The sequence below is a fragment of the Eutrema salsugineum genome, unplaced genomic scaffold, assembly GCF_000478725.1.
Source record: "Eutrema salsugineum unplaced genomic scaffold, Eutsalg1_0 scaffold_2, whole genome shotgun sequence".
In the NCBI taxonomy this organism is placed as follows: Eukaryota; Viridiplantae; Streptophyta; class Magnoliopsida; order Brassicales; family Brassicaceae; genus Eutrema; species Eutrema salsugineum.
The window spans coordinates 11092090-11109368 of NW_006256829.1; the positions used below are offsets into that span (position 1 = coordinate 11092090).

A 17279-nucleotide genomic window follows, 5' to 3' on the forward strand; every position below is an offset into this window, starting at 1 on the left:
ACACTAGTAGAAATGATCGACTGCTCTGTGAATTTTGCAACGGTAGTCACATACAGCCGTGAGAAAATCAAGAAAAGTGTCTCTTCACAGCAGCTTGATGCAAATTCTTTGGTGTTTACCCTCTAGGAAAGGTAAGTTTTTCATTTTTTTTCTACTACTCATCTTTCTCATTTTTTTGTCATCTTTCTCATTTGTTTGTCCCTATATATCACAGAGAATTCCGACTATTGGCGACCTTTATTGTTGACTTGGAGGGTAAAATCAAGAGAAGTCTGTCTTGGAGACTTATCTCTAGAAGACATGCAGGTGTTGTCCTCTTGCTTCGAGAACGATGTTCTTTCTATTTTGGGCGTTGGAAGCGCTATTGGTCGATACACATATCATCTTTGACGAAGAATCTCAATGGTTTTGATAACAAATTATTTATATATATCAAATTATTTAATTACAAATCATTTAAAATGAGCGCAGGTGGTGTTGTGGGTGGTGATACCTTCTCTTCTAAAGAGAGGCTCCGTGACTTTAGTGGTGTTACTTTTGCTTATAACATTCTTGTTCCAATATCTACCAAAAAATATCATTCTATTTGCCATCTCTACGAAAATGCTAAAAATGTAGCTGTCTAATTGGGTATTGCACTCAACATGATGGCATATTTTGTCGCGGCTCATGTAAGTTTTTTGATAAAATAATTTTTATTGCTTAGCATATGTAATTATTTTTACTTTATTGCAGATTAACATTTCAATGATAGTCAGATACAAATTTCAACTAAAATAAGCCTAGTTGTAAATAATGATATAGTCTTTGTGAAACTCTAACAGATTTGAGCAACTGTTTGAAAGTCCAGTTGAATATGTATTCAGTTACCATATATCATATTTTCAGACTGCCAATTTGTAACATCTCAGCCCATCCAAAAGTTCAGCAGGAGGTCCAATTCTCTAATTTTGCCTCTATAAACAGAAAAACCCTAGGGAAAGAGCTTCATTCTCTGCAAAATATCCCCCAGCCACAGAAAGAGAGAGATAGAGATCGCCTGAGCTGCTTCTGCCCGAGCTGCTGCCGCCGTCTCAAGCCTCCGAGCCGCCGCAAGCCGCCGCTGAGCCGAGGAGATCCCATTGCGAGTTCCTGCCTTCTGGTCGTCTGTTTGCTTCGTTTAATTCTCAGTCTCCTTAATCCAGATCTGCAATTGGCCAAGGTGAGGAGTAGATCCAGATTCTTAGGACAATGTTTGTTTGTTTTTGGTGTATTGAGTCTAGATCTATTCAGGTAGTTGATTGCTGCATCTAAGAAAGGTCATGAAAGAATCAAACGGATAAGAAAAGTATTAGATGAATCACCAGCATAATTGTTTGATCACCTGATTTATTGTCTAATGACTGTAATTAACTAGAGATAATGATCGACCTGTGTAACGACTAACGACACAGTGGTTTAGTTATTGTTTGCTAGGGTTTATGCCTAGATTAAAGGATAATCACATCGCTTGGTGGTTGAGGCGAACTACGTTGAATGTTTTCATGATCTAAAGAGTTTGCCATGTTTTGAACATGATAAAAGTTTATCATGTCTTGAACATAATGAGAGTTTTCCATGTCTTGAACATAATGAAGAGTTTGTCATGCCTTGAGCATGATGATCCGTGTGTTTACTTTGCTTGTGTGTTTGTAGAGTACTGCTTTTTGCTTGTTTAGTTTTAGGCTTGATATATTGGAAATGAGTGGATATTGTAATGAGAGTGTGAATTTATTTCTCATTGAGTAATTTTCCCAAATTACTAATCTGCTGTTACTATTTAGTATTTACAATAATAATCACTTAGAAAAATGTTTATGAACAACAGGCAGCAGGAGCATGTTGGTACTTGTTAGGGGTCCAAAGATCAGCTAAATGTCTTAAAGAACAATGTGAAAACACGATGGGATGTGAGTCATGTGACCTAATGATGTTGTCATGTAAGGAACCAGGATACTATGGCACGACCGAGATGGTCCTTGACAGGGCTAGACTGGCTTGGGCACAAAACCATCAAGCCCGATCCATTTGCTTAGATATCAACACAAACTACACATATGGTGCTTATCAATGGACCATTCAACTTGTGAGCAATGAAAGCCGGTCGGAGAAAATCCTTTTCCCTATATTTTGGGGTCTCATGACTTTTAGGTATTTCACATCATAACCGGTTTAATTATAAAAATTTCAATTCGATTTGTGTGAATTTTAGTTAAGTCGTCGTCATAAATAGAAAATCTAACCATATTGGATCCATTTACACATTCTTATGTATATATCAAATTACCAATAAATTGAATATTTAACAAGGTTTCATCTGATATAATTGATCAGCACATTTGGGAATTTGGAGAGCACAACAGAGTGGTCTGAGGTTGTCTTCAATATAATAGTTCTAACAAGTGGGCTTCTTCTCGTTACCATGTTGATCGGTAACATCAAGGTAAGTATATTAGCTGATTTTCTTATAATTTAGTTAAAAATACGATAACCTAAGGAATTTGAATTTGTCTCTAATCTACAAATGAAGGTGTTTCTGCACGCAACAACTTCAAAGAAGCAAGGAATGCACCTGAAAATGAGGAAGATAGAGTGGTATATGAAGAAGAGACATTTACCATTAGGGTTTAGGCAAAGAGTCCGTAACTACGAGCGGCAGAGATGGGCCGCTATGCGTGGTGTAGATGAGTGTAAGATGGTTCAGAACCTTCCAGAAGGTCTTAGGAGAAATATCAAGTACCATCTTTGTTTAGACTTAGTCCGGCAGGTCAGCTTGATCATTACAACTAATCATTGATTGAAGAGAAAAAAAAGTTATACTATATATAAAGATGAATTTAGCTAATAATTAGTGATCATTGATGTGGAAGTGTTTTTTTTTTCAGGTTCCATTGTTTCAACATATGGATGATTTGGTGCTTGAGAATATTTGCGATCGTGTGAAGTCTCTCATTTTCACCAAAGGAGAAACCGTAAGTATCTTTAACCAATTTTGACATTTTATAAAGACATTGTTTTTTTTTTCCTTCAATCATAGAAATAGTCACTGGTTTCTAAACCATCAAACAGTTTAGTTGTTTGGTAACGTGGGATCCAAGAAATCTCTCAACAATGAACACAGTAAAAAATGTATCCAGAAAGAAGGAGATGCAGTGCAGAGAATGTTGTTTGTAGTGAGAGGTCATCTTCAGAGTAGCCAGTTACTAAGAGATGGCGTGAAAAGCTGTTGCATGTTAGGTCCCCGTAATTTTAGCGGGCGACGAGTTTCTCTCGTGGTGTCTCCGACGACCCTTCGTGGAGAGGCTACCGTCGTCTTCGTCGACGCTGGTAACGCTTGAGACCACCGAAGCGTTTGGACTAGACGCCGAAGACTTAAGTACGTGACTCAACACTTGCGTTACACTTTTGTCAATGAGAAAGTCAAAAGCAGTGCCCGCTATTATTCTCCTAGCTGGCGGACTTGGGCTGCGGTTGGCCGGTTGCGGTTCAGCTCGCTTGGAGGAGGTGTGTAACATTTCTTGAATATATATAAATCTCCCTCTTGAAAGTTGAAATCATTTGCCAAATTTTTTTTTTAATACATAAATCTCCCTCTTGAAAAGTTAGCTTCACCATTTGTTTTTTCTCTTGTTTTCCTTAAAATACAACAACTTTATAAAAATTCCAAAAAACACCACAACCACAATTGTGATTTTTGATAAAAAAAAAATATTATAAAAATTGGTAATTTAAGAAATATTAAAAACTACAAATTCAAAATTTTTTGATTTTTTGATATTCTTTTTAAATTGGAGTTACTTGTAGAATTGATTTACATAAAATAAATAAGTGATTGTTAATGTGATAGGTACAAACAGTGATGTTATTTGATAAAATAGATATGTTCAATCTCCGATGTGGACAATCTCCTCCGGTGGTGACACTTGTAATCTCATCAACTATGGTTTCTCTTAGTTATAACCATTCTTACGATTCCATTTCTAATTTTCAAATCTGTTACAAAAGTTTTTTTTTTCCTAATTTCATGTAGAGTTATTTGTTTTTGGAACTTTTTTGCATTTAACCCAAAACTTTAGAATTAGACTCAGCCCAATAACAAACCCAATTCTCCTTCCCTTGGATTCCGTAAATGGTTCATCCCCTTTCTAAACCCTTGCTGCTCAGCCGCCAGATCGAATATCCATCTCCATTTGTTATTTCTTCTCATTACAGATTAGGATATATTGGATGAATAGTCATCATTTTCTGTTCGATCCTGTTCTCGATCAAAAGCTGAACGATGATTGTTGGGCCATTGGATATTCTAGACATATGACTGCATTATGTCGGCTTAAGGATGTACTTTCACGATCTTTATCTCTATCGACACAATTCCTAACTTGTTACCAAATCCTCCTGTTAAGCTTTTATCTTAAGCATTGAGTCGGCAATTCCCATTCTTCAAGACGGGATATGTTTAGAGAATCTTTTCCCTCTAAAGTGGTCATCAAATATTCTTCAGATTTTGTCCAAAGTTCGCACAAATATCAAAATCTGGACAACCTTAAAAAGAATGAGAAAGGGTTTGAACTAAAAATGATTATCCATTCTTATTACTTCAAAAACAAACATATTAAAAACTCTTTATTGACCAAAAAACAATTCATTTTATATATTTCTACAAAAATTTACCAAAAAAGAAACTAGATATTCCAAAGCTTATATATTTTAAACTCTCATCAACGATTGAAAACATTGGATCATGGAAAAGGCAATTGAGTTTATGATAGATCATGGTGGTAAGACATCCACAAAATTTAATCCTATGACATGAAACTCTAAAAAAAAAAATGATATTATTCACTTTCGCAAATAAGCATCAAGCATCTGTTTGGTATGAACATTTCATTATTTTTCAAGGCATAAAAAGTCTAAATAAAAGGAAATATATTTCAATCTTCTCTAAATAGACGGAAATGTTAAAATCTTCATTCCAAAAGCAAGAAAAATATGTTTAGATCCAAAAGAGAGAAAATAGGAAAATCAAACTTAAGCTTTAAAATCAAACTTAAGCTTTTTTATGTCTATAAAACTATTTATAACAAAAGAAATATGGACGGGGTCAACTCAGTCTGAACCGAGTTGGGTTTTCAATTAGGTGATACAAAAAACTGCATTGGCTACCTTCTATTCAGAACCTTCAGATCAATGAGTAGAACTACGATTTCTAAGATATGACAAAACAAAATAATTAGAAAATATATTGATACAAAACGTAATTAATTAAGTAAGTACAGTAAAACCTCTATAAATTAATACTCGATAAATTAATAATCACTATAAATTAATAAATTTTGCTGGTCCCAAGTCGGACCAATGTAAAAATTCATCAAATTCGATAAGATAATAAGATAATAATTTTTTTTGAAATCCTTATGTAAATTTATGGTCCCAACAAAAACATAAATTAATAATGATATAAAGTTATGCAAATATTTGTAAATACAATATTCTAAAATATGACTAATGTTTTTGTCTTTATTTAAAGTTGAAATCTCATTGGTTTTTATCTCTCTAATTATTATATCAGTAGCTTTTATTGCTATTTTACTATATATATTCAACATTTGTGATGATTTTTTGATGTAATAATTGATTTTCTTACCTTTAAATGTTTTTAAATGTATTGTAGTGTTATCTTCATTTTTATCATCAGTAATACTGATAGCAGCCATGGTTTTTTTTATTATAAATTTGAAACTTATGAACATGTATATTTTTACACAGATAATCTAATATGGTGTTAAAAACTATTTTATTGTGGTAGTTATGATCCTTAATCATAATTTATATAATGAGATTTGTTAAAATTTTAAAATATAACATTATTATAAAGAAATTTTTAAAAAAATTATATGCGAAAAGCAAATTTTCTCTATAAATTAATAATTATTAATTTAAAGATAAATTAATATCACGATAAATTAATAAATTATTATGGTCCCAACATTATTAATTTATAGAGGTTTTACTGTAGTATTAAAAACTATTTTATTGCGATAGTTATGATTGTTAAACATAATTTATATTACAAAATTTGTTAAAATTTTAAAATATAACATTATTCTAAAGAAATTTTTAGAAAATTATAAGCTGAAAGCAAATTTTCTCTATAAATTAATAATTATTAATTTATAAATAAATTAATATCATGATAAATTAATAAAATATCATTGTCCCGACATTATTAATTTATAGAGGTTTTACTGTAAGTAACAAATTGATATCAGAATTTGGTGAACGAGGTTTGTATGGAGACGAGACCCTCTTTCCTTAATTTTTTAAATGCCTATAGTATATAACGACACTTTCTTTTGATTTGCTGCACTCAAAATCAGAAACTTAAATCAGAAACTTCACGAATGTACGTTGTATTTTCAGAAAATAAAGAAAAACAGATTTGGAGATGAAAAAAAGTGAAGAGATTGTTTTTTTTGTATTTCACGACACATTAATAATAGATTTTTTTAAGTCTAGAATAGAAAGAATAATGCTCATCAAATATAGCCAATATGGTGGGGAGTTTTTCAATAAATTTGAATCAATCTCTATTCATGAGAAGACTTTTCATAAAAATATTTACGTCCAAAAAATTTATTTAAGATATCATATAATAGTTGAGAAAACATCTTTAAATCTTGTGTGCTCTAACTCATGTATTGGTACTTTTTCAGAATCATACAATCGCTCTTCCCCAAGGTCACTCCTTGCCGTCATAGGGACCTTGTGTTGTTCCACAACCGTAGTGATTCTATACTCTTCGGACGTTATCGGTAAATTGCTCTTCTTCTTCTCTTGAGGTTGTTTTTTTTTTTCTGGCTACAAAAGTCTTTTACTTATATTCTACTGATTCACTCTATTCAGTTTCTGTATTGGAGGAGAGAGTGACACAGTTAGCCCGCAGGTTAGGGTCCTCTTGTTCTTGTATTTATAATTTTCAATTTTTTTTCTTGCAACAAATGTATCATCCTTGTGTTGATTGTGGAACTTTGTGGCAGGAATGTGGACCTCGATTCTCTCTCAAGCTGACGAGTCTACAAAACAAAGAATTCGAATGGATTTCAGAGGTACTGATTGCAATCAATTTTGTTAGGTGAGCACAAACACATTTGTTTCTCATCTTTTGTTTATTTGAAATCGCAGACGGCTAGCCTTGTGAAGCCTTTACTATGAAACCAGCTTTGCCTATGACCTCTAAATCATTTGCGGAGGAGCTCTTATCTTGTCTTGTTGCATGAACATGTGAACTTCCTAGTGCTTTTTCTCCCCTTCTTATGTTTTTGGCAGAGCTTACTAACTAGCCCTTGCTTTCTTATCAAGCTTTATAGTAATCCTGGGCCTTGGGTCTCAAACCAAAAGTAGAAATCCTTAATTAAACATGCAAAAATATATATCTGGATTCCGAGCGCATTGGCACTTTCTTATTAAATAGATTGTGATATCCTTTGAAGGCACTTTCTTATTAAATAGACTGTGATATCCTTTGAATATGTATAACCTTTTAAGTATGTAATCGTTAAAAGTTGCTTTACGAGTCTTTTTAGAAATTTTGGTGACGTAGACATTCACGCGGACACAAAACGTTACTACAAACACATTAGAACCAAAGAATTACATACACCTCGGCTTCTGTTCTTAATGAAATGATATCTACGTAAATAAATAAATGAATAAGTTATTTAATTGCTTTGGTTTCCAATTAACTGTCAAGTTATCAAAAGTAAGACACTAGAGAATGTGACTCAGAAAATCTAGTTAGCAAAACAAAATTTGACTGGCTATGAAATATTGGGGTTTTGTTAGTACTTCTCATTGTATAATTTCCCTGTAATGTATTATAAGTTACTCAGGCTTACATGCTTGAATAAAAAAGAGCAGAAAGCCATACTTGAAGTGCGTAGATTAAGCAGTACGATCAAAGGGAAGATGAAACCTTGATTTCTAAGAGAAGAACATGCTTTGGCTTTGGTTCTCCATCAATTAGTGATGTTGCAACAGAAGATCCTGGTTGTGTGATATGGAAACCCATTCCAAATACCTCCTTCAAAAATTTAAACGGATTGCAATTTGTTCCTAGTTCCTTCCATACCCATCGATAAGCAATTACAATCTTGAGTAAAAGCAAGTGCATTGCAACATTCTGATTTCAACAAATATCATTCTTATAATTTTCATTTATCTCAATTTTCCTCAAAACTTTAAAAGTTAATGGAAACGTTTAGGATAGACAATCCGGCTTATAATTCGGTTAAAATCATCATATATATTATAAGCAAAGTAAAATTTTGAGTTAAAGCTCTCTCATTTAATTTCAGAGTGGCTAATTACCATTTACCCCTCTTTATATTTTTTAAAAATAAAATTTAATAAAAAATTATTAAAAATCGAAAATTAATAAAAATTATTAAAAATCGTAAACTAACAAAAAATATTAAAATCAGAATTTAATAAAAAAATTTAAAAAAAAATAATTAAAAATTGTAAATTAATAAAAAAATTATGATAAATCGGAATTTAATAAAAAAACATTTAAATTTTCAAAAATTATTAAAAATTGGAATATAATAAAAAAACATTAAAATCATACCATATATACTATATGCAAAGTAAAATTTTTTGATATAAGCTCTCTTATTCAATTTAGGTGACTAATCATCATAGTAGTATATATTAAAAGCAAAGTGAATTTTAGCTTTAACGACCTCTCATTCAATCTCAGCGTGGTCAATTATTTTTGTGTTCCTTACTAAAAGATCACTAATATCTTTTAATTGGTTAAAATTAAGTTTTATTTATAATTAACTATACCAAATTTTGTTACCATTAAATTAATATTGGATATTTTAATGCTATAAAATTATATGGTTTTGTATATGAAAGCCCCAAGGCTCTCACTTTAGCCCTAATCTCCGATTAGTCAGAACTTCTTCTTCAACCAATGGTTTCTGTGTTTTGACGTTTGAGTTGTATTGCTTTATTAAAATTTTCGAATTACGGTTTTTTTGTTTCAAAACTTTGGGTCTGTGTTCATGATGAATGAGGAGGATTGAGTATTAAGCTTTGCGATTAATTTCCATCGATATTGCTCTATAAGTCTATGATCGATCGGATCCCATACTGTTTATGCTCCTCTATCTCAACTTTGTTTCTGTTTTTGGAATGTGTCTGGTTTATCCAAAAATAATTTTGCTTCGGACTTGAGATTCTGTTTGGATTTCATGTTTAGGGTTTATTCATCTCAGTTAAATTTTGAGGAATCAAAGTGATGCTAATCATACTGATTTAGCGTTGTAAATTGTGATGTCCAGTTATAGTGAAGAATATATTCACAAGCATAAAATCGTAGCAAAACAAAACAAAATATTCACAAGCATAAAAGAGACCATATTGAACGAGTTTCTACTGATCTCTCTATAAGCCAAGTCAAATTGATCGCTCTGCTTCTTCACTCTAATTATAGTAAAAGCTGAAGAAATCGTTGGAATAAAGATTTCGATGAGCCCATGACTCTTGCTCCAACCAGACTTTCTTGGTCGTGCGAAATACATGGTTATTCAAGGTGAACCAGGATCATGCATAATATGCATGGAATATAAATGCGAAATTATTGATTAAATTTAAACAAAATTAGACCAATCAGGGTTTTAAAATTATATTGTTCATGTTAAATCTTATGGAATCGTTGAAAAGAAAGTGTGATTTCACTAAAGACTGTTATTGGTAAAATCTTGCAATCATGCTAATTTAGGAATATTAGTAATGAGACTTTCAGTGAGACTTTTGTTACAACATTTTTTTTAAACGGATCAAGGTATTTATGTGGTTGATTTTAGGATTAGATAATGGAATGTAGGAGGGTCTTGAAATGGACATTTGCATATGGATACTACCTTGCTCATCATGAACATGCAAAGACACAACTTTTTCGAGTATTTGCAAGGGGAAGCTCGAGCTGGTTTGGAGAGGCTTCATCATTGTGCAGAGATGTAGTTGGAACAGTTTGTCTCCGGAACTAATGAACCATCCAAAAATTTCAATGATTTCATTTGACTAATGTAATCAAACCTACTTCGAAAAACACGTGAAAGCTTTGGAGAATGGTCTTGCTGATGTGGAACACAATGAGAGCACAAATCAACAACAGACTCTAGATTTTCTTTCAAATGAAAAAGGTTGACAAGGGTCTAAGAAAGATCCAAGTGGTAAGTGAGAGATCTTTCAGCTTCAGATTTATATTATTGGTGCAAAAAACCGTATGGTTTTATTGCAAGTGGTATTTTCCAAATTAAGGATCATACCAAGTATTCGGTTTACAATTCGGAGGGATATGTGCAAAATTGTAAGGTTATAGTATTGAGAAGCTATTGGTTAAGATAAATATAGAATATATTTTTTCCCTTAAAAAAACCTATAGCATCACTCCACTAATTAAAAGATTTTTACTTCTTTCAACGCCTTATAGAAAAAATAATCTCATTATGTAAATATCAATAACAGAGTACATTGGTAAAGTTTTAAAAACCAGAAAATAGTCAAGATAATACCAGTAGGTACCTTACATAACGATCAAAGAGAAAGTGAGTAACTCCTATGAGAGAGTCATCTCATTAAGTATAATTGTTTAAGAATCTAATATTTTTTAAGAAAATAATTGGAAGAATATATGTCTCAAATAATAAATAATTTATTATGAGAAGATTATTCTTTCAACGAAATATAAGAAGTGAATACAGTTCTAAATTTTATGATTAAAAATTAAAACATGTTTTAATTGTTTGATTTATATATAATTTTGGGATTATTTTTAGGCAATAAAGAATAACAACTTTAAGAGTGACTTTGTTTCAGCTTCCAAACTATATTTCATCTTCGTTTTAAGAGGAGAGTTCATATTAGAATACTCGGATAATATGTGTCTATGTTATCTTTGTGCTTCACTCCACAAGATTTTTTGAAACTTATCGTTTATACAAAGATAGTCAAGCCTATAAAAGATGTGAAAATATAGAAAACTTCCAAACTTCCAAAAATAAATAGTAGAAAAAATACGAAGAAGGAGTAAAATTAAAATAAGAAGAAAAACACAAAGAAAAAGTCTGTTTATTTAATATTTTATGTAGAAGAATAAGAAATTGGAAAATACAGACTATATAAAGAACAATAGGAAGAAAAAAAAATCGAAAGAACAAGACGAAAAGAAATTGAAAGAAAAGATGATGTTCCCGCCCGCGCAACGCGATTTTGAGAAAAATTTTCGAATAAATTAACGATTTTGAGTAAGTATTTTTAATGAAACATTTCCGCCCGCACAAGGTGCGAGCTAAACACCTAGTTGGTTTTCAAATTGTGCCACAAAAAAAACAAAATAATAGAGAGACATTTACAATTAATACAGGGAACAAAGATATGGGCAAAGAGAATACATGCCAAACGTCGTTCATTTAAAAAACAGATAAATTAGAATAAACTTTGTGAATAACAGCGAATATATAGAGCAACGGTCTAGAAATAATCTATTATATAAAGATTCAGTTGAGTCTCACAAACTTGACACATCAGCACTCCTTTTAATGACACATCAACTCATTTATTTGTTATTTAAAAACTTTAGTGAAACTCTAATTAATTTAAACTAATTACTTTTATGTTCATTTTTCTGTGCACTAATTTATTTACCATCATGGGCCTCATGGCTTTTTGACTCTCATTTTTTATGCTTCCTATTCTTAATGATGCTTCAAACGTTGTCTTAAATATTGGTCATGTTTCAACGCATAAAAAATAATCAGCAAATATAGAGGATAAGACATGGAAAGAAGTAAATATTACTTAAGATTTTCTAATAAATCTCTAATTTACGGCTTCCACGTTGTAACTTATGCAAATTTCTATATAGAAGCTTACTAAAGTAAATGTTGTTCACAAATCCACGGTCTAAGATTTATTTCTTGGTCATGGGCAGAGACATCTATATTTAATATCATCGTTTCTGTTCATTTAAAGGAAAAGAAGAATTTTCCTTTTAAAAAGAAGATTTTGTATGATGGTTTCGAGAATTCTGTGAAGACTAAATAGCTAGACAAAGCTATAATAATAATTTCTAAAATAATAATAATTCGGCGACGAAGCTATAATAATAATTTCTAAAAACTTTGTTTTAAGTTAAGCTGGTGTAAGTTATCTATTCTATTTATTTTTGTTTTAGAAAAAATTTTAAGGGAGAAAAATAATACTCTGGAAGATCTATTACATCCATTAGTAAATTTTTTAATATCTATATTTTTACAAGAAATGATAAAAATCTCGTCTTGATGAATTATAATTAAAGAAATCTTTATGGAGAAAAGATAAATATAATTTATATCATTTTATGTGCATGAAATGTAGCTTGTTTTATCTCCATCAGATCTTGGAGTTGGAGTATTGGTTCTCCCAAATACTGCAATAAAAAGCCACTGGAGCGGCAAGAGCCAAATCCGATGGTGAAAATGGAGAAAGACGTATTTGGTAAGCTTTTACGATAGCTGGTCATGCTTATCTAAAGTTCCAAACTCTACCTGTGATGCAAAAGATAATATATAGTATGAAATATCACAGATTTTCATGTTATATTCATTTCCTAACTTTTCTACTTTTAGTGGAGATTGTGACGGTTTTGCCAATGAGAATATGAAAATTTTATGGAATAAAATTATCCATTTATTTTGAGAATATACCTCTTAGGTTCCTAATCATAATATTTAGTATTTGCTGGATTCTCATATCTTTGTTTATGATGTTCAAGATAATTTTTCACGTTTAATTGAAGACAACGTTTCTTAGTAGAGAAAATTTATGACAAGATTTCATAAAACCAAAGAAAAAGTCGAGAAAAAAACTAATTAAAACAAAATCACTTTAACAAAACAAGTTAACAACTAATCTCTCTAAACATATATATGGCCAGTCCAAAAAAAAACCAAAAATCTATTTTTTTTTTAACATCACCAAAAATCTAAATTGAATTTTTTTTTTGTTTTTATCGACAGTCTAGATATCTAGAACGGTTTGGTTACCCAAACCGAAGATATCAAGTTTATGTAAATAATAATTTGTAGGTGAACACAAGCGCTTCTTGCTAGAATGTTTGCCTTCGAATTCTTCACGTGTGAAATGTGTGATATAGTGAAAGAATTGTAAACTGAAACTTAAGGATAAAACTAAACTTCAGTTTTAAACATTATAAAAATATTTAAAAGAAAAAACATTATAAAAATATTTAAAAGAAAACCCACGCATATGCGTGGGTATTCATTTAGTTTAATATAACGAAAGAGAGAAAAGAGTGAGAAGAGAATTTGAGGCGGGGATCAGTTAGAGAGTGATAGTTATAATTGCCATACGCAAGAGATGTCCATATTCTAAGAAATGACAAATTAATATGTTGGAATCTAATCTAGTGAAAGAGGAAGCTCAAATACAGAAAATACTTAACAACCCAACAAAAATGAACATTTCATGTGACTAGTAATAAGATCATGGTATAAAATTAGTCCACTTAATTGTATTCTTTGACTTGGTTGCATTATCTCGAACATTACAATTATAAAGTTAAAGAGAAGCAAGTAACTGGTCTAACATAGATATTATATCAAACGCAAATATTAGATCAGTCACCCTCACACTCACCACTGTATGAACCGTTTTCTCCGACGATACGGTCCATGTGACAATCTGGATGGGTCGTACCTCAAGTTACCATAATCTTCATCCCCAACGTAGTCCTCCTCATCATGCAAATCCTCAGGCGGCTCCTCCTCCTCTGACTCCACCTCCTCAGGATCCCTCCTCGGGATTCTAATAATCTCGATCTGCCCTTCCACCTGCCATTCCACCTGCCCATCCTCCTGCACATCCTCATCCTCAGAAGTCTCTTCATGTAGACAATCAGCATCTCTCACAAGCGATTTAGCACGCTCAAGCGCTAAACGTTGCAGTTCGTCATCGTCGTCGTCCTCACTGTCCATATAGTATACACAATTACTATAAGCAGTATAAATTATGAAAAATAAAACAGAACACTATAACAGAACAAGTATGGTTACTCTGTGTGTAGTGGTCTGGTGCGGATTGCTAAGTTAGGTCTAGTATCAATCAGATCAGTAAGACCTATCCTCTCTTCAAATCCCGGACGACCTGTCAGAAACTTTGAGATGGAAAAAGAAGAAAATGAAACACCATGAGTGAAAACAATCGTGAATTAAATTCAAAACCATTTTAGAAACCACAACTTACCAGCTCCTCCATGTTCTCGAAGAGTGTCTGCTTCAGCTGCTGGATGAAGTCACCAAGACAGTCTTCTGAGAGATCGATGCAGGCTTCGAGGTGCAACACTTGAAGATTCCCGTTGCTAACACCTTCCCTGTTCACATTAAGAAAGAAAATCAGAAGAAATCTTCTATAAGAGGTAAAAAAAACTGAACTAGTATACAAACACTTACCCAACGAAGAAAACTCCTGAAAATCCCATGGATTTCGACAGGAGTAGGCTTCTAAGCCTCCCAAGATGCTGCAGAATCTTAACAAGCTGGTTGTCGTCTACATTGACGCTGTGTAGACCCAGAACCTCCACCCGAGTACAGTTTTGCAGAAACCTGTGTAGGTTGGGCTCACTAACTGTGTTCTCCCTGGTCGATATTGAGTCTTCAGCACCAGTGTAGATCAGAAGCTCCAGAAGCGGGCAAGAAGAACCCACGATCTCCAGTACAAAGTCTACTCGGTAAGACCTGAAAAGAAGAAGAAAGAGAAGAAAATCAATCAGAAGAAAGAGAAGAAGAGATCTGTGTTGAATATGTGTTTGCACCGTGATACATGAGTAAAAAAGATATAGTAGACATATAGGAGAAGTATACACCGACCCTAAGTCATTAAGCTCCAACTCTGTGAGCACGGAGCAGCAGGGTAGAGCCTCACGCAAATGCTCTTCATGTACCTTATGAAGGCCATGAAGATGGAGTCTTCTCAAGTGTTTCCTGAAACATGTAGTAGAAAAGAAACAAAGAGTTAGTGTTAGCCAAAAGAAAATTTTGTAAAAAATTGTATATTTTTAGAGAATGTGATTTACCCGATAGTCTGCAGAGGCTCCAGAGATCGATGAGTGAACTGTATCGTTGGCCCTGAACCTAGCACAAGTGACCTAATGAACAGAAGTCAGATCGGATCAAAGAGGAAATGAATGAATGCAAACACAACCGAAAGAGAGATAAATACCTTAGTCGACCATGGCATCGTCGCATCATGACAAGAGCGTCAAGATCTTCAGCCATCTCAACATGACTCAAATCAATGTTTGAGTAAGACTCCGGATATGTACCAGCGGTGTAGAATATTTTGCAAATACATTCGAGACGATGGACATTGGTACCTCGTAGGTACGAGAATACCTGAGATAAGAAAGAAGAGATACGAGTTAAGCAACTGAAATTGAAACATAATCCCAATGATTAATCAATATCATTTTTTTACACTTACTTTGGAGGTATTGTCGATACCCAATGGCCATGACAGAGAGTTGGATGCTTGGGCATCTCTAAGAGCAAGGTCTGTTTGAGGCCTGGGCTCTGGCAAGAGCGTCCTCCTGCGAGAAAGATAGTACCCTCTGAACACAACAGGGGAATAGCCACTGTGTCCAAGAGTGAACTCTTCAGTGAGATTCACTCTGGTTTTGAGTTGAGGGATGCGGCCAATAAGAAACTCTTCCTTGCTACTGTTGATTCCAAGATAAGCCTCACCCTCAGGATTTGTCACTTCGCTGCTGAAACCTATATAGGTTATTCGCAAGACTCTTCCTTGTCCAGGATCAACACTAACGTATCTCCCTGGAGGAACAATTATCTCTGCATAAACGAAGGTAAACAATCAACAAAAAACCCTCAATCAGAAAAATACAAAAAAAAAAAAAATCCAATTTAATCAATAAGCGTAAAATCCAATCGAATCAATAAGCGTAAAATGCGTAACTCTTAACACCTAATCACACCTAAAGCCCAGATTCTTAAGCCCGAAACCCTTAATTACCACCTCATTACCTAAAGCCCAAAGCATTAAACCCTTAAACCTTCCTTAATCACCTAAATATCCTAAACCCAAATTACCCCTAAATACAATCTAACGCCTAAACACGTTTTAAAATCCAATCCAATCAATCAATAAGCGTAAAATGCGTTACCCCACATCACGTCCTCCTGTTACTTAGAGGCCTGAATTCTTGTTCGGTTTACAGAGAGAGAGCACTTCGGGAACAAAATGGCGAAAATGGGGAAGACGGTGGGAGAGTCGGAGAGAAGCCTGGGTTTATGCTCGTGGACACTAAAAGGCAGCGCTTTTTGCTGAGGGTAAATACTGCTCAAAACGACGACGTTTTGAATATAACCGTCCAATCACATCCGTCCTATTTCCTTGGATGCTTTTGATTTTTTTTTTGCAAAAAACGTTGCGTTTTGTTTTAATATTGAATAGTTGAAACAAGGTTTCTATCTTGGATCAGTTGGTAGAGTGTGCGTCTAGAAACTGACAAGGTCGAGTGTTCGATGCCCGTGTTGTTTTTATTTTATTTTTCTAGTAGGGTCTTTTTATATGTTTGTATTATTCTTCATAATTGTTGGTTGCATATTCACTCATTACTTTCGTCCTTTTCCTTTTATTTATCTTTTTATAAGGTTGCTTTACGATTCTTTTTAAAAATTTTAGTGACTTCGTAATTAGAGACATTCACGCGGACATAAAATGTATATGTGCTCATGCGTACTCACCACTACAAACAAACACATTAAAACCAAAGAAGTATAACTGGGGATGGGGATGTAAGTCCATAATAAGCTACTGAAATAGAAGCTCTAGCTTCTAGAGAATTGCTTGCTATATACTTTGGGTAAAGATGCACATAAAGGAAACAATTAGTTTATAGATAGTTCATCTTTATGTTCACCGCTTCTTAATAATTTTCGGTAGGGTAAATCTTATTTCAGGCCAATTAACCTGTTGTATTTCTTTAGATTTTCAGGTGTTTATATTGAAATTATTAACTGTTGGCTTACTATTGAAGACCAATGTGATGGATGTTTAACACGCTTCTTCTGCTGTCAACTGCTGGTTTAAGTGCATGCTGTTATATCCTTGATATTTATTACTTTCGTCCTTTTCCTTATATTTATCTTTTTATAAGGTTGCTTTACGATTCTTTT

The 17279-nt window shown here is 33.0% G+C and overlaps 1 protein-coding gene and 1 pseudogene across 1 annotated transcript; one reads left to right on the top strand and one right to left on the bottom strand.

The window, feature by feature from the left end:
- Positions 1–999: 999 nt before the first annotated feature.
- Positions 1000–7486, top strand: LOC18017519 (annotated as a pseudogene).
- Positions 7487–13575: 6089 nt separating this feature from the next.
- On the bottom strand, positions 13576–16398 carry LOC18017520. The gene is made up of 9 exons (XM_006401533.2): positions 16265–16398; positions 15568–15932; positions 15307–15479; positions 15161–15232; positions 14955–15068; positions 14538–14822; positions 14332–14458; positions 14142–14242; positions 13576–14055 (listed from the first exon to the last, which is right to left on the bottom strand). Exons 1-9 carry the CDS (start codon positions 16269–16271, stop codon positions 13722–13724), a joined length of 1578 nt encoding a protein of 525 aa, XP_006401596.2. The 5' UTR covers positions 16272–16398; the 3' UTR covers positions 13576–13721.
- Between the last annotated feature and the right edge of the window lie 881 nt (positions 16399–17279).

Coding starts and splice junctions, on each gene's coding strand:
- LOC18017520 (XM_006401533.2), bottom strand. Junction 15,480..15,567: donor GTATCGACAATACCTCCAAA/GTAAGTGTAAAA, acceptor TTCTTATCTCAG/GTATTCTCGTACCTACGAGG. Junction 15,069..15,160: donor GAGCCTCTGCAGACTATCGG/GTAAATCACATT, acceptor TACATGTTTCAG/GAAACACTTGAGAAGACTCC.